This window comes from Stylophora pistillata, chromosome 8 (genome assembly GCF_964205215.1).
Source record: "Stylophora pistillata chromosome 8, jaStyPist1.2, whole genome shotgun sequence".
NCBI classification, from domain to species: Eukaryota; Metazoa; Cnidaria; class Anthozoa; order Scleractinia; family Pocilloporidae; genus Stylophora; species Stylophora pistillata.
Window position 1 is genome coordinate 25160559 of NC_142526.1, and position 24228 is coordinate 25184786.

The following is a 24228-nucleotide window of genomic DNA, read 5'->3' on the forward strand; positions in this document are numbered from 1 at the left end:
TCATATTTTGCATGACTAACTTTACTACAGATCTGCTTACTAAATTACAAAAGTTTTTAAAAAGACTCGCAGGTTGACAATGGTTACCTCAGTTGTCCTCCTCTCAAAAGATAAAACTTCAAATAAATGCGGAAAATAAAATACCTCGAGATGATGTTCATTTGTTTGTGTCTCTTTCCACGTGGTATAGTAAAAGAAAAACGTTCAGATACAGAAATCTAAAAAAGCTATACGTTTCGTAGAATGTTTTAACACAACTAGCAAGCGTTGTTAAACTAAAACCAGGCTCTACTCTTTCGAATTTCATGCACAGCACAAACCTTGCAGGTTTTTCATTGGAGTCATGGGGTGTAACAGCCCTTAAGCTGAACAGGATATTGCTTTGGGCAAAAACGATTAGCAAGTTGGGAAGATTTTTTCCGCTTAATAATTGTACATGGAGTAATGAGGAGAACAAAACTCTGAAGGCATATCGACTATCTTAAACCAGCACACACTCTACCACTTACAGTGTTCATGTTTGGGAAAAAAAAAATAGAATGTAATCAAGTTCTTTTGGTGGAGGAAGTGATCTTAAAAAAAAAAAGAACAACGACGAATACTGTGTACGATAACTAAGCTATTTCAGGAGAAATGTCATTATATTAAACGCTGGGGTAATGGCACACTGTTTCTCTCTAAGCTTGTCAGTCGGTTTCTACTTTTGAATTTATGCGTTTTGGTAAAGTTTCTGCGAATCAATCGTCGTCATTTTCTTCCTTTCCCTCTGGTGATTTGGCGTGTCTCTGCATGGACTGAAGAGCCTTCTCTCTTAGCTTCCTCTCCAAAGTTTCTGTGTCATCTTCGTCCATGCTCTCCGAGTGCTGAGAAAAGGGAAGACAAATATGACATTCGATTACTACAGAACGATTAAGAGTGTTCACAGAATTGAAAGCCATTCCCTCACTGCGAAAAATGTATCTTGGGGTTAAACCGTTTGCAACCTTATAGACGACTGTCCCAGAGAAAAAAAAGCTCTGATATGGAAAACCTTCAGACAAGAACTAAACCTGGATTCGACAAATGCCCGCGTAATACATATGCGAAAGAGTTCATATAACATGGAAATGTGCGCGCAAGCTACAGTCGCGCGCTTGTTAGGAGTTAGGGAGTACTGAGTTTACTGCACAAGTCGAAGCTTTCTGGTAAAACCATTCAGAAGCAAAGAAAAGTCACGGACAAATCCCGCTTCTCAAGGTTCTAAATTGACAAGTCCCATTCTGAAAGCCACAAAAGAAATCTCCCAGTGAGTTTACCATGAGTTTACCATGAAACGTTAATTCGACCCAAAAACACGCATACAACTAATCATCAATGGACATGAGGAGGTTGAAGTCAGAGAACACTTACTAGAATCAAAAAGTGTCTGTCGCTTCAGAAAATCTGTATTTCGATGTCGTTTGCGCGTGCACGGAAACCATAAACATGTAAATATGACTCCAATTTACAAAATAGGGCGCCTTTGATGGAGTGTTATAAAACTTTCGGTATACTTTCGACACAATTGAAAACTGCTCTATAAGCACCGTGTCATTAAAATTTTTATATTAATTTTTATTATTTATTTTATTTAACATTATTTAAATCAATTAAATTTATTTGTTACTATATTTACATTAAGTCCTACCAACCCCAGGTGACTTTTCCTTTTCTTTGTGTTTCTTGTGTTTTGAACGCTTATGTTTGTGTTTCGAGCTTCCATGTTTCTTGTGCTTCTTATGTTTCTTTTTCTTTTCACCTTTCGGTTCTTTTTCTTCTGGTTTCTCTTGTTCCTCGGCAGAGCTTTCCTGTGAAAGATTACACAAACCAAGGTTACGGTGCTCGGCCCTCTCGTACGTCACGTTTGTTCATTACATCTTTCGTTACTTATATTTGTTTATCTCAAAACAGGGATTTTATCGACACATCGATTTAGCAATTTTCAAAAAAACAACAACAACAACAACAACAACTACAAAAGCAACAAAAAACAATAGCCCACCCACATTGCTTGGGCTGCACAGAAATTAAATGTAGCGAAATCATCATTATTAAACAGGAAGCTGTATCATCGTAGCAAAACCCTTAAATATATCAGTTCCTGAATATCCCATTAAAAATTAAGCTTAACGTCTTTCGCAGTGGGTGAAAAATCCATGAAATAAGACGTTTAAATAATAGACTTCGAAAAGGCGAAGTTTCTGTCGGGTAATAAGCTAATAAGGAATGAAGATTTGTGGCCAAGAACTGAACAGGAACGAATTGATATCAAGATTAGAAAGTGCAAATGGGGTTGGATAGGGCACACCCTCAGAAAACCGAACAGCAATGTTACCAGGCATACACTGAGGTGGAACCCACAGGGGAAGAGAAAACAAGGCCGTCCTAGAAACAGCTGGAGGAGAACCGTGGACAAGGAGGCGGCCAAGGCAGGCTACACCTGGAATAAAATAGAGTAGTTGGCCCGGGATAGAAGGAGATGGCGTGAGGTTTCCTTGGATCCATGCTCCACAGGGAGTGAAAAGGGATAAGCAATAAGCTATGTTTGTGGTCATTTAGAACGATCACGATAAAACTTCGATTTCTATCTTAATTTGAGGGCTCCGTTTCGATTTGAATGTCGTAAACCCAAAACAGTTATCAGAACGAGCCTCTTAGAAAAAAATGTCTGCTCTGAAGAAACCAACTAGAACCCAAAGTAAACACACAATCGACCACAAGAGTGGATAAACGCAAGTCACCAAGTCATGATTATCTCTTCTCATTCCATTGGTCACAGTTCTACACCAATCATGGAGCTATGGAAAGGAACCAAAACATTCCTCGATTACTTTCGACACTCAATTTAAGTTCGCTACATAACTGACACCAGGGGTTTCAATAACATTAGTTATAAGCGGCCACTCAAGGTTTAATAGGCGGCTGTGACCACTAAAATCACTTTTTATTTTCACGAATGAAATCCAAACAGACGGCGGTAAGAGGTCCTACAGGCAGCGGTAGACCACCGGTAACCGGATTTTATTGAAACCCCTGTGACAACAGATTCTATGGGAGAGTATTTGTAATACCTTAGCAGGAGCAGGAGGGGATTTGCTGGGGGATTTCTTTGGTGCCTCTTCTTCCGGCACTGAAGGGCTTCTTCGGGCCTTTCTTGCAGAGGGCTCTGGAGATTTTTCCTCACTCGAGGTCCTCTTGGCTGTCGCCTTTCGTTTGACTCGTTCACGAGGTGGGGAGGCCGAAGGATTCCTCTTGGTCCCGTGGGATTGTTGACGAGTTTCTGGCGAAGCAGGCGAAGATTGCTTGGCAGCGCGAGATCTGGGTTTAACTTCCCGTTCAGGAGAAGATGAAGGCGATCCCCCTAAGGCGTGTGATTTTGAAGCCTTCGCGGGTGGGGGTTGGGGCGAGGCTGAAGCAGAACGCTTTGTACGAGACTTCGTTTTGTGACCAGGCGAAGCAGAGGCAACTTGGGTGGATCTCCGACCTTTGGGCCTTGAAACAAAATAAAATGATGAGTATCCTTAGGAAGCCAGTGTTTTCATTTTTCACCCAGTTTCAAAAGCGAGAGCACAAAAACAAAAACGCTATTATTAAAGAAATAATTACAATTTTTCTACCAATTTCTTTACACAGTAATGTACACAAAATACACTTTCTGAACCTCAAACAATGAAGCAAGAAAAAAAGAGGACAACCTCAGCAAGAGTTTGGTCAACCACTAGTTACCTAGCACAAAATTACGGTCTGAACATCTTACCTAGCAGGCGACATGGACGACGACCTTCGTTCGCCTCGTTTCCTATCACGCGAATTCTCCCGAGGAGAAGCCGACCGCTTCCGATCCCGAGCATCCCCACGAGGCGAGTCCGACCGTGATCGTTTCTTCCCCTCTCCTTTTCCTCGAGTTGCGTCTCTTGGAGATTTGACAGGAGACTCCCGAGTCTCACGAGTCTTTTTCTTGGCAGATGACGGCTCAGGGGAAGCGGACGAAGACGATGATCGTTTATCTTGACGTGCTTTTGACTTCTTTGCTGAATCAGGTTCGGCCTGTGGCTTTTGAGGCGGTTCTGGTGAGCCTGAAGAAGATCGAGACCTCTCCGAGCGCTTTCTTCGCCGAACAGCTCCTTTCTCTGGTTCTGGAGAGCGGCGACGTTCTTTTTTATCTTTTTCGTCGGCGCGACGACGACTCGATGGTTGGGGCGACTCTGACCGACGAGTAACAGGAGGTGACGAACTTGACCGAGGGCGTCTTCGTGGTGGTGGGGACGACATCCTTTCCTTTCTACGTTCTCTACTTCGTGGCGGCGATGGCTCAGGCCGTCGTCGCCTTTCTCTAGGAGATGGTGATCGCGAATATTCTGCTTTTCTCCTTCTTCGAGGAGAAGAAGAGAGTCTTTCTTGGCGCCGTCTCCGGGGAGGAGAAGGCGAACGGGAAAACTCTCTTTTTTTTCGTCTGGGTGGGGAGGGTGAGCGTGAATCATCTCTCCTCCTTCTTCTAAAGGAAGGTGACTCATCCCTAGGCTTTCGTCTCCGATCCCTTGGTGACTCACTCCGTTCTCGTTCCTTCTTCCGGTCTTTAGAAGAGTCAGCTTTCTTCTTCCTCTCTGGTGACCAATCCCCCTCAGATGAGGATGGTGACGGTGAGTGTTTGCGGTAGCGGCGGCTTGTCATTTTCTTGGATTTTGGTAAAGGTGGTGACTTCTCTTTCTCTTCCGTGGCTTCTTTCTCTTGTTTGATCTGAGGGGGTGGTGGTGAGGCAGATGATGAAGAGGACGGGGAGGGCTGTTTGACAGGTGATTGTAGTTGTTCCTGCTTTTTGTGGGATGATCGGTGATGCGTCGGTGGAGGGCTGGGAGTACCCTTTGATTTGGCTTTTGCTGGACTAGCCGACTTCTCCTTTGAATTACCTTTATCGTCTTCTTTCTCTTCTTCTTTTTCCTTCTCGATCTCCTTTTCCTTTTCTTTACCCTTTTCTTTTTTCTCTGTTCGTGTTGTGTCGGCTCGAGGTGATCCAGAGCGTGAGCGTGACGATCGTGAGCTGAAACTTCCAGAACGTGACCGTGATGACGCTGACGCAGAGCGTGATCGGCGGCGAGGGGATGGGGATCGGCGAGGCTTCCTACGCGGTGAACGTGAGCGAGACCTGGAAACAATAATGCTTGGCTGGTTATAAAATTACCTCCTCGGGAGTCCCCCCTGGACGTTTCAGGACGCGAGCCAGAATTACTGAGTTCAGGATTTTAAGAGTGCGACGGGACTTCGTAAAAAAAAAAAAAAGACCAAACAACGACAAAAATAACCCAGTTGTTACAAAGACTCACTGCACTGCAAGACTCTACCTTGTGAACCATATTCAGTTCTCTTGATTCGCGTTAAATTACAAGCTGAAATAATCTCACCCAAGAGCCTCAAGTTCTCTACTGATACAAAACCACTATCTTTGAGGAAATATAAGTTAATTCCACGGTACAAAGCGCTTTCCTGTCGATTGACAACGACAAAAGAAAACTGAAATAAAACCTCAAAGCCAAACTTGGTAAAGATAAATACAAAGGAACCAATAAGAGCACGAGGTAAATCTCAACAGCTTCAAGTGTTTGAGATGCAGCAAGTTTTGCTTGTGCATTTAATTGGATGAGAGGCTTGCACGAATTCTCTAGACCAATCAAATGGCGCAGTAAGGAAATTGTTCTAAAATCGGTCAAAAATCGAACTTAACTAGCATGTACCTTCTGCGAGGCGGTGACCTTCCCCGTCTGGGTGGCGACCACCTCCTTGGAGAAGGTGTTCTACGGCGTCTGCGTGGCGACCATCGACCTCTGTTGTACGAAGAAACACGACGGGGCGAGCGAGAACGAGACCTTCTCCGCCTTTCCCGACTGCGTGATCGGGATCTTGAGTATGACCGGGAACGTGACCGAGAAGCTGAGGACCTGGACCGACTACGCTTACGTCCTTTCTTGTCTCCAGACCGTGTTTTGTCTCTTCTGTCTCTTGAGCGAGAACGTGAACGTGATCGAGAGCGTGATCCAGAACGTGACCGCGAACGTGAACTGGAGTTTCCCCTTCTGAAAATTTCATAGACACCAGACATCAAAGGTAATGAAATTAGAAATCGATAACCCTTGTTCACCTTATCTATTATCCCTCATCGCTTCTTGTTTCTTTTCTTCTCGAGTCACTTTTAACTTTTGAATGAACTCATACCTTGAGAAACTATTCTTCCCGAGTATCTTTTTCTCTTAACCCTTTACACCCTAACATCAGTATGCATATTCTCCATACTGTTCTGTATACATTCCCTAAGGTGCTAAAGAGGAGAATTTGTTCAACAATCAAGACCTTCCTTAGTTGATGATCATTTCCTATATTCTCCTGACCTTAATGTGTGATTCAGGGGTGATATTGTAAGGAGAAATTAGATGCTGGTCACTCATAGGGTCATAGGGTCATAGGGTCAAAGGGTTAATCTTTCTTCTTCACTGAGACGTCAATTTGCCGCGAAATTTCATTTCAATTATTCACGACCATCGCGACAACGTTTTGTCGTAAATATAACCCAATAGGAAGAACAATGTATACAAGTTGACCAATATGAGAATACTTGAATTATACGAATTAATAACACTTTGTCGGCATGTTATACAACTTACTTAACATCTTTATTTTCCGCAGCCTCTGCAGGAAAAAAACACAGAAGATTATGTTAAGTTTTAAGAAATTGTAAAGAAAAACAAATCAAGCCAACATCTCCTTTGGGGGGACATTTGTGTTCTGAAGAAACAATTTCTCCAAAATCATAACTTTTTTAATAATCAGTATGTTTACTATTACAATTATAATCATCATCATCTTCATTTGAAAGTCAGTGACTCTGGTTCCAAAAATTTGCGCACATGTTACTCAAAGGGGCTTGTCTAAAGGGAGAGAAGCAAAGATGGGAAAAGAAAGTTTTGAGGATTTTCATCCTGTCTGATGAGGAGTATTCAGGCAGACGACACTTCTTTTAGGCCTGCTTCACTTGCAGAGGGACAATTTCTTTATCTAAGACTGTTCAGAGCAAAATGTTTAATTTGTACTGCAACAAGTATAGAACGTAGTTTAAGAAACTCTGCAAGGTTATTAGAAGCCAGTAGGTGGCAGAAACCTGCCAGCTCAAACTATTTTTGCACTGGCTACTTAGTGAATTGTGATCAAAAATAGAAAACATCTATTTTTGAACTGATTCTAATGCCAATTTATGGCTAAAAAAGTTCCTCACATACGTCTCAGGATGCTGCGAATCACTTCGCAGAAAGTTTCAAATTTAAAATATTCTGGGGGAACATGCCCCCAAATCCCCCCCCCCCCCCAAAGGGTGTGTTGCAAGGTAGCAAGTATAATTTTCAATTTAGCCACCAGCTAAGTTCAGATCGCGGAGGCACGGTGGCCTCATGGTTAGTGCGCTCAACTCCGGATCGAGTGGTCCGGGTTCGAGCCCGGGCCGGGACATTGTGTTGTGTTCTTAGGCAAGACACTTTACTCTCACGGTACCTCTCTTCACCCAGGTGTATAAATGGGTACCGGCAATTTAATGCTGGGGGTAACCCTGTGATGGACTAGCATCCCATCCAGGGGGGAGTAGAAATAATACTAGTCGCTTCATGCTATAGAAACCAGAGTTAAGCACCAGCCTAATGGGTCACTAGGCTCGTAAACAGACTTTACAACCTAAGCTCAGATCATACACATCACATTTTCTAATCATAAACTTGCACCATTATGTAGTGTCAACTCAACACTTACCTTTCTTGGCCTTTTCAGCTCTTTCAATTTCATTTTGCTGTGGAGAGTAATAGAAGGAAATGTCTGTTCACTTTGGGTCTGATATTCTTTTTTTCTTGTTGAGTTAATGTAAATAAAGGGAAACACCACAGATTACCCAATATAGAGATTAGTATTAGTTACAATTTTGCTTAATGAATGTGACACTCAGGTGCCATTGATTTTCTAGAGTGTAACTGTCTGTTTTTCAACTGCATTACCATGAGCAGTGGACTGCCATAATTTAATGTTAAAAGCAAACTTAAAAAAAACATTTTTCAAATCTAAATGCATTGTACTGGCACAATGGAGAGAAAAAAAAAAAAACAAAAAAAGGGATACTATTTGCATTCTAACTCAAATAAAAACATAAAATCTCTCTGACATGCACATGAAAACATTCCCTATTTTGTTCACAGAACCAGTACATATTTTTTTATTTAAGTAAAAATAGGATGAAAGAAAAAGATAAACATAGTCAGACACAACTAGCAACACAAAGCACAGTTGTAGCTAAATCCTTTTCTGGGATATTCAATCCTTCTTCCTTGCTCTTCTGTTCCCAACCTACCCCTCCCTAAACTCTTCTTTTGTTACAGCTCTGAGGTAAATGTGGGTGGAAAGGACAAAAAAGGGTATTGGAAAGGTGAAGAGTAGTTTGAAGTTTTTCCACATTTGTAGTAAAAACACAACTTCTTTTCTTGAATGAAAAAGCTAAGTTCAAGCCACCCAGTTGTCAAATAAATATTTTTGGTTTTTATCAACCCAATATCAAAGTCACCACTAGCAAAGAAATGATTGTGGTAATCTAATGCAGAATAGCTTAACATGGAGATTGGACACATCACAAGGTTGTGATGGAGTAAAGTTTCTTACTCAAGTTGATTTTCAAAATCATATGATGGTGTACTTCTAAATCACAATCCCAACAATAACACCAATTTGTCATGCAATTGACTATATTACTTGAATCAATATCTCTACAACAATATGAAAATCTCCTGTGAAAAATGCTCTATTTTTACTTGCAAAAATACAGGTAACATAAGAAGCAAGACATTGCAGTTGTAGTCCCTTGACAAATGTAAAATAAGTTAACAGTGTCAAATCAAAGTACCAGTACATTAATAAGTATATCACTCTTTGAGTGAATTTTACAGAAAGCAAGAATCCTCCTTGAAGAATCACTCATAAGGATAACAAGATGCTGATGCAAGATAATCTATGCAATAAAGGATGAGAAGAGGAAAAGTTTTTATTTAGTAATGTTGGAAAAAAGTGTGTTAACCATGAGCATTATCATGACAGAGGAACTTTGGCTAGAGAGTTCAGATTTTGTGGCATGGCTGGGTGACCGTGTTGTTTTCTTGGGCAAGACACCTAACCCTCACAGTAGTTCTCTTCACCTGGGACTATGAAGGATATCAGAAAACTGTCGGGAAACTTGATGCATTGCTTTGGGATTGCATGCAATGGATTTGCACCATATCCAGAGGGAGTGGCAATACAAATGAAGATATGTACCTTGATAAGCTTTTTGTTAGCAACAGAACTGTCTCCCTCCGTATCATCAGGTTTGAGAAGCTCTTTCACCAAACGAGTAATTGATTTGGCAAGCTTCTCGTCTCCTTCTTCAACAAGATGTAAGTGATCTTTAAAGTAAAGATTTTCATCAAGTGTACCTCCTCTGACAGTCCAGCCCTTCTCAGGTGGTAAGAAATACACACTCTCATTCTGCAGCTCATCTGAATAGCTTATATACTGGAAGAGTTCTTCATTGACTTCATCAACCTTGTTGCGCCTTAAGCTGGGGTATAAATCCCTGGGAAGTATTCCACACACAATGATGCTCACATGGGGCTTCTTGTTCCGGATGAAGTCAACAATGGTCAATATTCCTTGCGCAATTTCACTTGCACTGTTTTTGTCTATGTTGTTGGTGCCACAAAGTACAACAATTACTTTAGGGTCACATTCAAGTTCCCCGTTCTGGAGTCGCCAAAGAACGTGCTGAGTTTTGTCACCACCAATACCAAAGTTCAGTGCTTTTAGTGGGGCAAAGTATTTTCTCCAGATATTTGGATAACGACTCAATCCTTTCATGATGGAATCCCCAGTCAAAACAACATCGACGTCAGAGGTTTCTGCAAGGGCGACATACTGTTGATGCTCTTTATCCCATCCAGGTTTATCTCTGCCAACTGGCAAGGCAGCTGAGGACATGGGCCGAGACCTCCATTTTGGTTGAACGAGTTTACTGGGTGACTTCACCTCTGCATCTTTTTCCTTTTTCACTTTCACTGCTGATGTAAGGTCAGATGTTTCTACTCTTGTGACTGAGTCAGTCTTTTTCCTGGAGGCCCTCTCATCATCACTCTCATTACTGTCAGAATGACCAGAGTCTCGCCTGGATTTCTTGTTCTCTCTTTCCGGGTTCTGCGTTGAAATAAATGACTTAATTTGTAACTCAAGCACAAAAAAATTCTCATTGTCAAAGGACAGCAGACAAGGACTATGGTAAGGATCAATAAAAGAGGATGCAAGTTGGCTTATCTTTGTAAAATTATAATAGTGAAATGAAAATTCAAATTACTAAAACTTATTCATGACAACTTAAATTAGAATATTCTTACCTGAATATACTTAAATAGAGTATTTCTATTCTGCTCTGAATAAAAGAAGCCATTCTCAGCTTCACCTGCATAGCCAGCAGTTACAATCTCATCTTGTAGAACATGTATATGTGACAAATTGCCAGATACTTTGAGCTATTGGGAGTATTTGGAGCCAAGTAACTAGTCTGAATGTGAATGTGAATGCACAGCAGGTAAGTACTTTTTTCATTCATCCAAACATAGAAGTTTCTCAAAAAGGTATACTGATTTAAAGCATTACTGAACACAGCCCAGCTTGCAATAGAGATCTCTGAAGCTCAATTAGAGCATTTAACAGAAACTGACTGGAACTCTTTTAATTCTTGATGAACTAATGCTTTTCCCCCATGCTTGTTTGAAATATTAACATCTCTCTTTGATGCATCTTGAAGTACATGCAGTTGGACTGGGTTACATCTCAAAATATAGAACATATACACTTCTAAGTGACAGTGCATAGGTAGCTTTTTACACAAAAGCAAAAATCAAACAGTCCTGAGGTAGTTGCAGATCAATTATGTTTCTGCCTTAAGAGGTATCAGTTGGCCACCAATGTCCAGCAAGAGTAACATCACTCCATTTTGAGAGAAATGTCATTTTAAGATGTGTTAAGCCTCTCTAGAAGAGCTCTTTTCAAGAATTCAAGTGAGAATTTCTCTTTTGAAGTAACTCTGTTCAAGGGACAACTGTCTTGGTCCCAAGAGTGCTAGCAGTACTGCTGTATCATTGTTGTCTAATGAGCTTGTGTTGTCCTGATTGCAATTTCACCTTCCCATATCTCACAACAGGGTTTTTCTAACATTGCAGATCCTTTCAGTATGCATTTTATACGGCCTAGATCATCAATAAGTTATTCCTATCTTAGTTGGCAGAGAAATCAAGTGTAAAATTGGAAGTGTCTGGTTTTAGAATCCATTAGTGAAAAACAGGTTTTTCTTTTTCTCACAATGGTGACAAATGTGAAACATCTTTCTTGATTTCATGATTATTAACAGCTGTTCATTTATTTTGAATGTGTACCAATCCCAGTGAGATCTCTTGCTGTGCACAATAAATTGACTTTTTCTTTTTTTAACAGAGTGGCAGGGGGTGGGGGGTGGGGGGTGTTATTTACATTTAGGGACATTTAATTCCCAAAGCACCCTCTCAGAACATATTAAGTCATTTCATTTCTGACATTACTGACAAATACCAGTCTACAAAAAGTGTTTAAAATAATGCTGCCTCAAGAGATTTGATAAAAAGCACAAAGAAACCCTTTCACCCAACAACATGCATGAATGTATCATTTCCTTCACCCATGCAATTGAAAACCATGTATATCAATGGAGAAACAGTGATGGCAAATGTATTTCAAACCACGGAGGCTTAGACTTTGTTTATGTAAGTTTACCCTTTTTAAAACTACATGTAGATGATGCAAGGTAATTTTGAACTCGTCGTTTAAATCTTAATTTAAAACATACAAAAATCTTGTTCCCACAACCAAAATTTTTTGTCACCAGCCAGAGAATGTTAGCTGGATTTGTGCCAGTATCAGTTGCAGTCTCAAGCCACGCATTCAATACCTCTATCAAGAACAGGGTAAAAAATGTGAGAAACCTGTGAACATACATGGTAAGATTTACCTGACATGTCTGCTACACCTAGAGAATGAGCTCCACTACAGAATTCATTCAATCTTGCTAATAACACATTTACACAATGGTTAATCAATTGCAAAAAAAAAAAAAAAAAAATTCAAAAGAGAAGAAAAAGGCTTACTTCTTTTCCTGCTAGTTGCGCTGCCATTTCTTTAGCTTTTCGAAATTCTTCAGTGATGTCACCTGTTGCAGGTGCAGAGCCATTTTCATTGCCTACGTTATCATCTGTAGCTGTGCTGTCTGGCTCTGTTTGCTGCTGATCTCCTTGATATCTCTGGAGGTTAGCTTGGATGCGCTCTTGTTCCAGCTATCAAATGGAGAAGACAACAGCCATTAGAGCATTTAGAGAGTTCTAATTCATAAGAAAATAACTTTTTTTGAAGCTAGATGTCAAAGAAACACTCGAAAATACAGAACTATTTTGCACATACCTTCAATGTTTATATACATATATACATAATGGCAAATATAATTGCAGACTTCAATGAAAACTAAATTGAAAATTGCTCTCAGTGAAAATTGTCATGACAGCAAACTTTAATGTATGGTTCCAGAAAATATCCATACCCCTCCCCCACAGAGGGTTTTTTATCAGTTTGACCCCCCACCCCACTGGATTTTCCATTCCAGAGGGCATTGCATTACTCCCCCCACCCCCTGAAATTTCCATGATTTTTTTCCACTTGGTTCCCCACACCCCTTGGAAATTCCAAATCCAAAAAAAGAGACTTAATTTATTTTGATCTACTTAGAGCTATAATAAAAATTTAATTCTCTTTAAAGTGACCATGGAAATTCTAGACATATTCACAGTCGCGGTAAATGTTCAAAACTAACAACTGAGCTTGTTTAACACGTTAATGTCCTGGCAGCTGACCTTTTCACTGTTCGATTGAAAGAAGTTTTCATTCAAAAATCCAAAAAAACTACTAAAAGTTGACGACCTTTTAAGTGTATATCGTATATGTTTTGTAACTGAGTCCAAGTTTGAATTTATGCGTAGTCAAAACAACATCGTCGAATTAGGTTGCACACACAAGAAACTATTTACTACATACTTAGTTTTGCTGTCGCAGCGAAACTCGGGAAAATACCTCAATGCTAATCTCCAAGATATTTTTGTATGTTGCAGGTGTAATTTCTATCTAAAGTAGAGTAGAACCATCTGTTTACATTATTTTTTCGTGCCTCCTTACCGTGGTCTGTTAAATATCAACAATGTATTGCATAGCAATAAAATCACGCACTGTAAAATTATAATGAAAACTCCAACTGGTTATTTGTCACATATTTAAAACAAAATTTCAAGTGAACGAGAAGCCAAGCCAGTGAAATTAACCTATTGATGTCCAGTGCACCCGTGTGCGCCCATGTGGACCCACACCCTTTCTACACCTTGTGACGTCATCACTTTTAACCCTGGAGCACGACTTTGAGCACATACTTGAACAGGTTGAAAATATCTTACAAACGATACCAGAATGAATGCAATGGAGTGAAGGAGATTGGAGGAATAGCCAAAAAACCATGTACCTTTGACCTGAAAATCTGCACGAAAATCTTGTTCCATTACCCACATACCCTTCTGAGCATGTGGTTTGAAAATAATGAGTAGTTTCCTAAAAAATCTTTACACCAAAATGAAGCCTACTAAATTTCCAGCAAGTGAGGGGAAACTTCAGGCAAGGAGAGGGGAAAAAAAGGGCAGGAGAAAGAGAGAAAAGTAAAAGTCGTAAGTGGGGCATTACTTTTCAACCCAAAAACTATCTCCAAATTTTGCTTTCTGCGCATGCCCAAGATTTTCAGGCCGCCGTTTTGCATTTGGATCGAAAGGCCGTCGAGTGTACAAGCTGTCAATGGGTTTTTGGTAAGTTAGAGCTTTTAAAACCACAACAGTGACCCAAAATCTGCTCAACTGGCTTCAAAACACAGTTTTTCACAAAAGCTGCGGCCATTAATGGGTTAAAGAGCCAATGCAAGTGCACGAAGGGAGAAAACACGCATTTCCACTCGAACCCATTTCCGCTCAATCGCTCAATACATTGACTCATCCTCAGTGAAAAAACATGTCAAACTCACGGATGACGTAAAACAAAGAAAATAAAGCACCAAGAGGCATTAAACAATAACCAAATCCTAGCATGAGCTAATGAAACAAAGAAAAAATATCACAGGTTTTTAAACAGAGGTAAACCTAATACATCTCAGGGGACTGGAAATGATATTTTTCAAGCCGGCCATTTTGTTTGACTTCGCGTCGAACGTACTGCTCAGTAGAGTCTCTCAGTGGTAATCTGTGTCATCCAATGCCAGAATAATAGTGGAAAATAAATGACAAGGAATCTTACGTTTGTTTCAACAGATAGAATTTTCAATTTTTCTTGGTTGCCTTGCATCAATTAGAAAAGTACGCCAGTGTTGTATTCGATCGCACTTCAAACCCTCTGAAAAAAAAGCTCTTTATGTACCCCCTTCCCCTTCGGAAATTTGCCTCTTTTACACCCCTCTACCCCTTGGAATTTCCGTGACCCTCTGTTGGGTGGGGGGGGGGGGGTATGGATATTTTCTGCAACTATAAAATACAAAAAAATTATCCAGCCCTGGACTAAAAATGACATCAATCTACAATTTGGATTCAATTGTCACAAGTATCATTCTTTATTGGGTATTCTTGCAATTCCTCCTCCAACAGAGTTCTTACCTTTCTTTGCTTGATTTCTTCCTTCTTCTTTTCCATGAATTCAGAGGGAATGCCACCAATATTTTCCTGGGCACTTAAAAGAAGAGTCCACAACTCTTTCATAAATTCACGAGCATTCTTGGATTGTAAAAAGCCAGTAATATTTATTTGCATGAACCTTGGATCTGGACTCTGAAAAACAAATACACAAAAAATAAATACGTTATACTTAAAAATTGCAATTTTTTTTCTTTTAACTGAGGTCTCAGTTTTGAAAATAATGAAAGGCAGTTGTAATATAAATTTTGAAAGGAAAGAAACAGTAGCTAATAGGTGAGTCAAACAATGCCTATCTACCAGTATGAAAAAAGAAAAACCTATCATTAAACCATTTTTTGTTTTCTAAAATGTTACAAAATCCTTCTCAGTTTATATTTTTCCCACATGATTTCAATTTATCATACCTATACCCTGTTCAAAAGCTCTTGAGACTATAAAATGAAGCCACATCTGAAAAGGCTCAATGGGTGAAACTCAAAGCTCAAGATAGCTTAACACTATAAAATGTGATCATTGTTTTACCTTTTCTGATTCTAGCATGTTAAAAACATACTGCATAACCACGTCATCTTCAGCTCCAAGGATATCAATCAACTTCTTTGTTATCCAAGGTTTTATTATATCAAGGTTCACCTTGTCCATGTCCACCTTCCACACAAAAAATAAAGAAAAAAAGATATGTTGACGAAAGAGTGAGGCTCTCTACTATTTGTGCCATGTTATGACAGTTACTTGAAAGCTATATAACTCAAATTATTCAATATATTTATTTTCCATCCATGATGGCTAATTAATGATTAGTTTACCAAAAGTGGATTGCTGTTCACCTAAAGGATAACACTATCCATCCTTTAAAAAAGCAGGGCCTCAACTACAGCTTAAGTCCCTTAACCCATGAGAGCAATAAGCATCTAATTTCTCCCAAAGCATCACAACTGAATCAAACTTCAAGGTTATGAGAATAAAGGAAATGATCACAAGGTAATGAAGATCTTGATTATGAAGCAAATTCTTCTTGTAAGTGCCATTAAAAATATATATAAAGAATAGCATGGAGAACTTGCAAAATTACGTTATGGTGTAAATTGACATTGTTCATTTTGCCTACATGATAATAATAGAAACAGTTTTGGTCTATCAACTACTTTCAAAGCTACAGGGTTCCCACACTTTTGACCTGTTAAAATTCCATGACTTTCCATGACTTTTTCCATGACTTTTTGAAAGATTCCATGACCTAAGGTAATTTTCCAGGTTTTCCATGACCTGTACGAACCCAGGGGTTTCATTAAGGGCCAGGCATCGGGCAAATTGACTGGTTGTGAGGACGGTTTTTCCCACCTGATTTGACGGTCTGGAGGAAAGTTTATCTTTATAAAGAAGTTCAGTTCAAGGAGTTTTGCCTGCCTGTGAAAACCAGTTGCCCTCCTGCAGAAAACATTAATGAAACCCCTGCGAACCCTGAGCTAGATGTCAAAGAAACACTTGAAAATACAGATCTATTTCAGAACATAGCTTCGCTGTTTAGGCGCATAATGGCAACTTTCACTTTAGCAGCTTATGAGCCGCCGACATGTAACCTTTAACTCCTGGGTATGCTCTTTGAGGTCATTCCTTAATGATCAAATTATTCATGAGCCAAAAATAAAAACTATTTACAGCAATTGTTGTATCGTATATAACTACACAGTTCGTCTGATGGCCATTTCATCGATTGTTAAGATTTTCAGTTTCCTTATTCTAGCAATTTAAACTTCCCCAAAGCTCAGTAAACATAATAGCAATAACACGTGAACGTGGTAACACAATTTTGCTGCATGCATGTTATACAAATTTTATTACTACATGTGTTTATATTGGCAGAAAACATTAAAAAATCTTCGAGGTACCTAAAGTATGCAGCATTCGCAAAATTTTCCGTAGTTTCCCATAGAGTTTAAAAGAGGGAACCAAACGCCAACACAGAGCTGGCTTACCTTTTTGTTGAGAACATCGTCAAATCGCATGGATTTCAACAGCTTCTTTTGCTTGTCAAGAAATCGATTGTCCTGTTCTGCACTCGTACCCTGTAAAATAGGTAAATCCATAGTATTTGATCTGACAAAACCCTCCCCTCAAAAAATGGCAAGTGAAAGCTTAATTAACACGCTTTGTTTCTCCTTACCCGAAAGAAACCAGCATCCGCCATCTTGAAAGCCGCCTGGTCTCTGTCTGATCACATGGCTTTGTTAGTTCGGTAAATCGATAGCCCATCGGAAAGGGTCGTCGGTGCGAGGCTCCAGCACATGTGTGAAGCAAGATGGCGGACGAAACGCGACTTGAGTTGGAAAAGCGGTTAGCAGGCCATTCGGCTTATTTCAACTCCTTGATTGAGTTGATACCAGTAAAATATTACATACCTATTGATGACGAAGAGAAAGCAAACAAGTTTTATAAAAATCGTTCGAAGAAAGCGCCAAAACAGACTATTAAAGAAGCATCGAGGAAAGCCAAACGTGCTCGACTAGATCCAAACCAGCATAAAACAATCCAAGAAATTCAAAAAGAGACAGAGGGAAATGCGTCCACCGGAAATCAGATTGATCCGAGTAACGAAGAAAGAATTGAGAGGCCCAGCTTTAGCGTCGAAAAGGTGGAAAGCGAAAGTCTCGATGATCTAAGATCTCGCCTTCATGCAAGAATAGAAGGATTGCAGAGGAAACGTAACGCAGGAAGTGGGAGGCCAGTTGACATACAACAACCACGTGTGAAGAAATCGAAGAAAGAGGTGAAAGAGAAAAATAAGCAGAAAACAGCTACTTCCTCTAAGGAATCGAAAGGAAGTAAACACCACGATTCTTTACCTACCCAGAAAATATTGAACGAAAGTGGAGACGTTGTTTTTAGTAAATTTGATTTCTTGGAAGCTAAGAAAAAACCACGACCTGGGTTGAAAAAGAAAAATTACGAAAAATTGCTCGCAAAAGCTGAAGCTCGAAAGAAAAAGCTGGAATCTTTAAAAAGAGAGGATTTGCATAAAGCTAAAGAATTGATGGATAAACTTTCCTGGAGTCAGGCGATTGAAAAAGCTGAGGGAATAAAACAATACGATGACCCTAAACTTATAAAGAAGGCAATGAAGAAAAAAGAGAAGGCAAAAACAAAAAGTAAACAGCAATGGGAAGAACGGATTGGTCATCAAAAGAAACTGGCTGAGGAGAAACAAAAACTAAGACAAAAAAACATTAAAGAAAGGATTGAAGCCAAAAAAGGAAAAAAATCTGGCAAAGGAAAGAAAAAGCACAGACCGGGATTTTAGTAGTTATGATAAGATATTTAAATGAGACCAACACAGCAATAACATGCAAATAAAAGAAGAGAGAGGATAAAAACAGATAAATGAACTTGAACATTAATGGTATAATGTTTGAAATCTTCACAGCTGTGCTTTAATACCACAAGGGTGTACATGAGAACACAGACAGGCTCAGTGCAAGTCTGACCCAAAGGGCTCCTCAAAGCATGATAAACAAGGAACGTCCTTGTCCTTTTTGTGTTGCAATTTGTGATTCAGCTTCTGGATCAAAGCAGTATACTTGAAGAAGTATTACATGTCCAAGAACCTTATCTTTACCATTAAAACTTGTTTAAGATCATGAGATAAGGTGCAAAACTTGTGCAGTGCTCCCGAGGCATTTCTTCACAGGTGGAAAAAGGAAAGAAAATTCATTTGAAAAATACTTTATGCAGTGACTAGTGTCCTTATATCCACAATGAACCATCAAAATTCAAAAGGTCTGGTTTAATCTTTTCCTTTTTCACTTATATTAAATAATGACTTGTACAACAGATAGAAAGCTTAGTTTTTTTTTTTCTTTTACGAAGTGTAAGGAATCTAGGCTTGAGCTGGCTCTCTCCCATCTTTCTTTTATGAGTCTAAATTAATAATTTAACAACAAAGTTTAATGTCTTCTCAGGTGATGTTTTATCTCTCCTTTTATTTCAATTACAACATTATTTTACAAATAATTTAAAGGGTACTTGAGAACTAGTTTGAACTTTTTTTGTACAGTGCTCTCCCTTGTAACTTCTTGATTTATTTTAAGCATGTCAACCTTCCAGCCCTTCACAAATACCAAGTGGAAAAGAATGAAGTCAGATGGTGAAAATTATTAACCTTTCCTTGTACAAGGTGAAACCTTTCCCTTGGAAATCTTGATTAAAATGGGTCATTTCTTACATGCCCAAGCCCTTGTTTTATAATGAGGTAACTGCAGAGTATTTTATACAAGACAAATCCTCTTTTGGAAAAAAAAAAAAAAATTTACAGAAAAATAACTTTGGGTACCTGGCTTTAATGTGAAAGAGTTTTAAGAAATTGAAAATAGCCTCTTGAAACCCCTGGTATAGGTGTGTAGAGCATATTTTTAACAGCATTTCTTTCGCTGGGCTGACATGGAATCACTTTGAGGGGCTTCTAATTTGCTCGGCTTCTAATTTGCTCTCATTCAGTAAAGCATCACCTCTATGCATGCTAGCAGGACACCCTGACCAACTGTTCAAAGGAAATAAGTTGAACAAAAACTTTCATCAGCTGTTGGAGGGTTATATTTCTGGAGCAGTTTTGACTGTCAAATCAAGGCTCCTATTTTAGTCAGGAAGAAGGTCATCTCCAATCTCTTCATCACCAAATTCATCCTCAACTTGCTGTGGTCTTTGCCTGCCAGCAGTCTTTGGCCGAGCTGGAGCTTCTCCAAGGGGATCTGCATATGTGGCATCTACAAATCAGGATGATCAAACAGTTAATCATTGGAAAGTTTTCTTGCATGTAAATAAAACCTTACATTATTAAGAAGCTACTTAGCAACCAAAGTAACTCAAAATTTAATAACCTATTACCAAACATTCCTTTTTTATCAGCAAAACAAGCCAGGAAATATACTAAACATTTCCCAAAGAGTTCCACCTACATGCACTACCTGGGTTAGGGCTTAGACTCTAAATGTCTGATTGGTGATTCTCTATTCATGCTGCTATGTGCTCCTGGTAATTAAGCTAAGAGATTTTGACGTTACATCAAGATGACACCCCCCCCCCCCACCCTCCTTCTGATGAAATGGTTTATTCAAATCATAGGTTCACAGATTTTGGATTATCACCCAGCCACAATGCAGTGGCTGAAGAAAGAAATAGAATGTTGTTGTAGTTCAATTTTATCCTTGGTTTCAAACTCATTATCATACATTAACATGACCAAGAACAAAGGAAAATAAAATTTGAACCAAGTACAAAATTGAACTACAACATATACATGCATTCATAAAAATAGTTTGAGTGTCTCCAAAGTTACACTAACCCTGAATTATAACAACTGAAGTATGATAACAACCTGACCCAAGGAGTAATTTTTAATCAACTTACCAACTTCTTTTGATATACCAAAACCAAATGACTCATCGTTATCTGCAATTAATGGTTTTGTTCTTCCAGCAGAGCGGTTGGCACTTCTTCTCCTGTCAGACCCTCCACTGTCCACTCGTCCTGATTCTACATTGGATGACAATAAGAGAAAGCCTTTAACTATAATCTGAAACAAAGCACTTGTATTTTCTCTTCACAAGTTCATTACATTATACAACAAAAAGGTGGTGGGAATAGAAAAATTTGTCTGCTGAATTGTATTAAGCAAACATAACATCTTCACATGTTTACATGAAGATACATTAAAGCCAAAGGGGAGAATTAAAAACAATATCTCCTGATTCCAAGGTCAAGGAGAATTTCCACTTTGCTCTTTTAGATTCTTTTTCTCCATGCAACAGTGGCTGTTTCTTGTCAGGGATGCTACATTAGCCTCACTTTTTTTTTTTTCGACAAAGAGTAAGGGGCTACACCAGAGGCTCTCCCACCCTTAGTCTCATTGTCACGTGATTATTTGCATGCTATGCAGTCTGAGAGGCTGGTTTAACTGGCTTTGTGTGAGATCTACCCAGCAAATATCAGCACTGTCAGATGCAAAATTAACTGCACTTACCACTCCCTGCACTGCTATTGCGTGAACCACCAGAACCAGGCATGTTAGCACTTCCAGCTCGCCCACTTCCTTTCCTAGATCCACTGTTAGCACGCTACATAATGAAAAAAAAAAAAAGTCAGGTTTGAGTTGTGTTCCTCTCTATATAAACCTCTGGCAAGTGTCTCTCCCCCTTGGGGTTCTTAGAATTATATTGATGAGTGGAATTAGAAATTATTTTTTAAGAAGACAGTTTTTTCAGGATACATATCAATTGTAAAATTTTTATAGGCTGTTGTTCATACTTTTCTTTCCAAAAAATGTATGAGTATTGACTGCAAATTTGTTTCAAAGGCTCAATAAGTTTAAGGACTGGTGCAGGTATCAGTCATTCCTTAAAACTTTCAATTTCCTGCCCTTCCATTGAACCTGTGGAGGGAAGCACTGTTCATGGGACAGATAAAAAAAAAGTTAACAAGCATGACTGATCCAAGAGAGTAGCTAATTTCTTGATGAGCATTCTTACTGTGAATAGCACTAAAGAGATTTTCCTGGCATTATTACAAGTATCATCAATAAAGTGCTAGTCTGAAGACTGAAACAAGAAGAAACATCTATCAAAAGGTCTTGGTTACCTGTTGCTTCATCTCTCTGGCTTTTTCTGCTTTCTTCAGTTTTTGAGCATAGTCTTGAACATCTTTTAAACCAAGATCTGTGCAAATTCTCACCAAGAATTTAAGACCTTTAAAATAAACAAGCATTACCTGAATATGCTGTTAGAGCACTATGAGCAGGAAATCTTGGGTTTAAAATTGGGTTGACACAAAAATCATGATACTTCAATTATCTGTCATTCTTCTCATTTTCAAAACACTCTCAAAGAGACCTGGTTAAAAATGACCAATTTATTGCAGTATCCATAAAACTGCAGAGAGAAGGTTATCTATTCAGTTTCACTAATTTCAAATTTAAACAGTTTTCTGTTTTGAGACTTCAGAGGAGCAACGAATTTGGGAGTATAACTGCTTGGTAACAAAATCATTCATGCAGTAAATGGCTTGAACCCGGGGGTAACATGTGAAGGTGTAGTCTGATCGTCTGGGTGAGTGTAGTCACCCGGACGATCAAGTGACGTAAGTCACTTACATCACTTGAGTCTTACAGCCAATAACATCACGGCAAAACCAACTGATCATTTCACACGAACTGGAATAAGAACATTCTACTGACAACAATCATTCACTTGACTCTGATGATGTCTTCCGCACAGGTTGTCGAAACGTCAGTCACTACCACCGACAATAGTCCTTCTCAGGACTACACTCACCCGCACGATCAGACTACACCTTCACAAAATCATTCATTTTAATGAAAAGGACTTTCTTCATGTGAAATAAGGAAGTAAATTAATTTGTTCTACAAAAATGCACTTTAAATCTCAGAAGTCTGGGGTGACAGGCCTTGGGAGCTTCCTCAGGAACAAAGTTATATGAATCTTCCAAAGATAAAAGTTAGAGATAAGTGACACACAAACTCTGCTACATCACAGCCTGCTAAGTTTTTTAATACAAACACTTTTGGTAAATAGTACTTACACTCCACATTATCAGGAAACCTTTTATGTATGGTTTTGTATGTTTCCAAAGCCTGTTGATAATTACCTATAACAAGCAAGATTATCATTACTTGGCATGTATGTCATAGTAAGAAGAAGGACTTTGTGCAAAAAGTGACGACAGGCTGGGTTTTGCAACCCTGTATACGTCCTCAGGAAAATGTAGAATGGGATACAAAATACTAGATTGAAGCAACTTGGAAAGAAATGTAAGCACAGCCCACAAATGAAATACACTAAAGGGAAGACAAACAAGGGACAAACCAACCGATTCAATAAGTTTGCTCCCCAGAATTGATAATAAAAATGCCTAGCAATTTTTTTTATTCAATATCAGAGAGTTACACATCCAAAGGTGCTTAATGCAGGAAAATTAAAAATGGAGTGTCAGCATAATAAGTGGCACCAGTAAGAGATTCTCTGGGGTCTTTTAACATGTTTTCCAAGAAAATATGCCTTGTGGTTAGCTTGAGGTTGGAGAGGGAGAGAGAGGGGGGAGGGGGAGGGGGAGAGAAGGGGGAGGGGAAGGGGGGGAGAAGTGGGAGGGGAAGGGGAAAGCCCTTCAAATACCACAGATTCCACAGCTCCACCATCCCTGTGGCCACATTGTTACATAAAACAAACTTGCATCACTTAAACAAAGACAGCATTTCCACAATTCAACTACCTACCACTTCTTCTATAACAACTTGCTATCATAAGCTGCCACTTGACTTCATTTGGCCTGTGGGTGATGTATGAAATTGTTATTATAATAAGATAAGATGTTTCTTTTGTCAATTATCCATTTTCAAGACACTGCGCCATAATTACTGCACATAACATTAACTTTATGATACTTGATGCTCATCCAAAGCTGGGAAGACAATAAGGATGACAAGAGTCACAGGACTTTGACAAAAACTTAAGGGAAGTGTTCTATATTACACGACTCGGGCAGTCAGAGGGCCAATAACTAAAATCAACCAATCAAAATGCTCTATTGCCGGTCAATATTCTCTCAGTATTGGACCTGTCACTGTCCCGAATGGTCCCGAATGATACCGCACTTGTGTCCCTTTGAACTTCAGTCATATTAATAATAAATCTCTTATTAACCAAGCTTGCTCGGGACCGTACTGGAAGAATATCAGCCCTCTGTCTTTTTTGCGCTCGGTCTGTACTGTCAAGACCTTGGGCCAATATTCTCCCAGTATGGCCCTCACGCTTGGTTAATAAGAGATATGTATTACAGTTATCTTGATTGGGTATGGTTTGCCTATGGCTGAATTTTGATCAGGAAGAGAACAACTTACAATGGCAGAGGAATCTTGCTCAGCAAGGAGCCATTTGAATGGAGAAGGGCAGCATGTCCGCAAAAGTGAATGCTGCAGAGGCTATGAGGTGTTCAATATGCCAATATTTAACCAAATCTTGTTTTATCAGAGTTTGGGAAACCAGGTAAGGGAAAACAGGGCCTTTAATTTGGGGCTTCGAAAATATTGGAGAGGCAGAGTGCATTATTGTGGGCACTATTTCAAATAAATGTCAAAGACAATTACAGAAATCCTGACAAAACCCAGAACACAGAGTTTAACCAACTTACTGTATTATTGCCGCTTTTTCAAAGTAATGTATTGCCTTTTCACAAAACTGAGAGTCTATGTAGTAAGCTCCGAGCCATGAAATAATATCAATATTTGATGGAAAATATCTATATGACTGAGAAAAAGAACACTTAAGATTAGTTTTCAATTGGCTATAAATTCAAATAAAATCCAAAG

At 39.2% G+C, this 24228-nt stretch overlaps 3 protein-coding genes across 5 annotated transcripts in view; 1 reads left to right on the top strand and 2 right to left on the bottom strand.

Annotated features, from left to right (window-relative positions):
• LOC111334548 (uncharacterized) lies at positions 1-17185 on the bottom strand. Of its 3 annotated transcripts, none has more exons than XM_022940325.2 (13): positions 17023-17185; positions 16835-16924; positions 15381-15506; positions 14820-14990; positions 12240-12425; positions 9346-10257; positions 7804-7840; positions 6672-6696; positions 5748-6086; positions 3776-5161; positions 3090-3510; positions 1671-1826; positions 1-863 (listed from the first exon to the last, which is right to left on the bottom strand). In XM_022940325.2, exons 1-13 carry the CDS (start codon positions 17044-17046, stop codon positions 738-740), a joined length of 3999 nt encoding a protein of 1332 aa, XP_022796060.2. In that variant the 5' UTR covers positions 17047-17185; the 3' UTR covers positions 1-737. The 3 variants fall into 3 exon arrangements, with proteins under 3 accessions (XP_022796060.2, XP_022796070.2, XP_088587955.1); XM_022940335.2 differs by having other exon boundaries at positions 1655-1826; XM_088731829.1 differs by lacking the exon at positions 9346-10257.
• On the top strand, positions 17158-19076 carry LOC111334564 (uncharacterized). Its single transcript, XM_022940357.2, has one exon. The coding sequence runs from the start codon at positions 17158-17160 to the stop codon at positions 18154-18156; it is 999 nt and encodes a 332-aa protein (XP_022796092.2). The 3' UTR covers positions 18157-19076.
• The window catches only part of LOC111334555 (intraflagellar transport protein 88 homolog), a 20919-nt gene continuing 15506 nt past the window's right edge, over positions 18816-24228 (bottom strand). The window contains exons 22-28 of the mRNA XM_022940347.2: positions 24051-24166; positions 23137-23189; positions 22446-22511; positions 21486-21592; positions 20872-20965; positions 20259-20384; positions 18816-19615 (exon numbers count right to left, since the gene is read on the bottom strand). Coding sequence (XP_022796082.2) covers positions 19488-19615; positions 20259-20384; positions 20872-20965; positions 21486-21592; positions 22446-22511; positions 23137-23189; positions 24051-24166 — 690 coding nt within the window. The 3' untranslated portion in view covers positions 18816-19487. The remainder of the gene's footprint in view (positions 19616-20258; positions 20385-20871; positions 20966-21485; positions 21593-22445; positions 22512-23136; positions 23190-24050; positions 24167-24228) is intronic.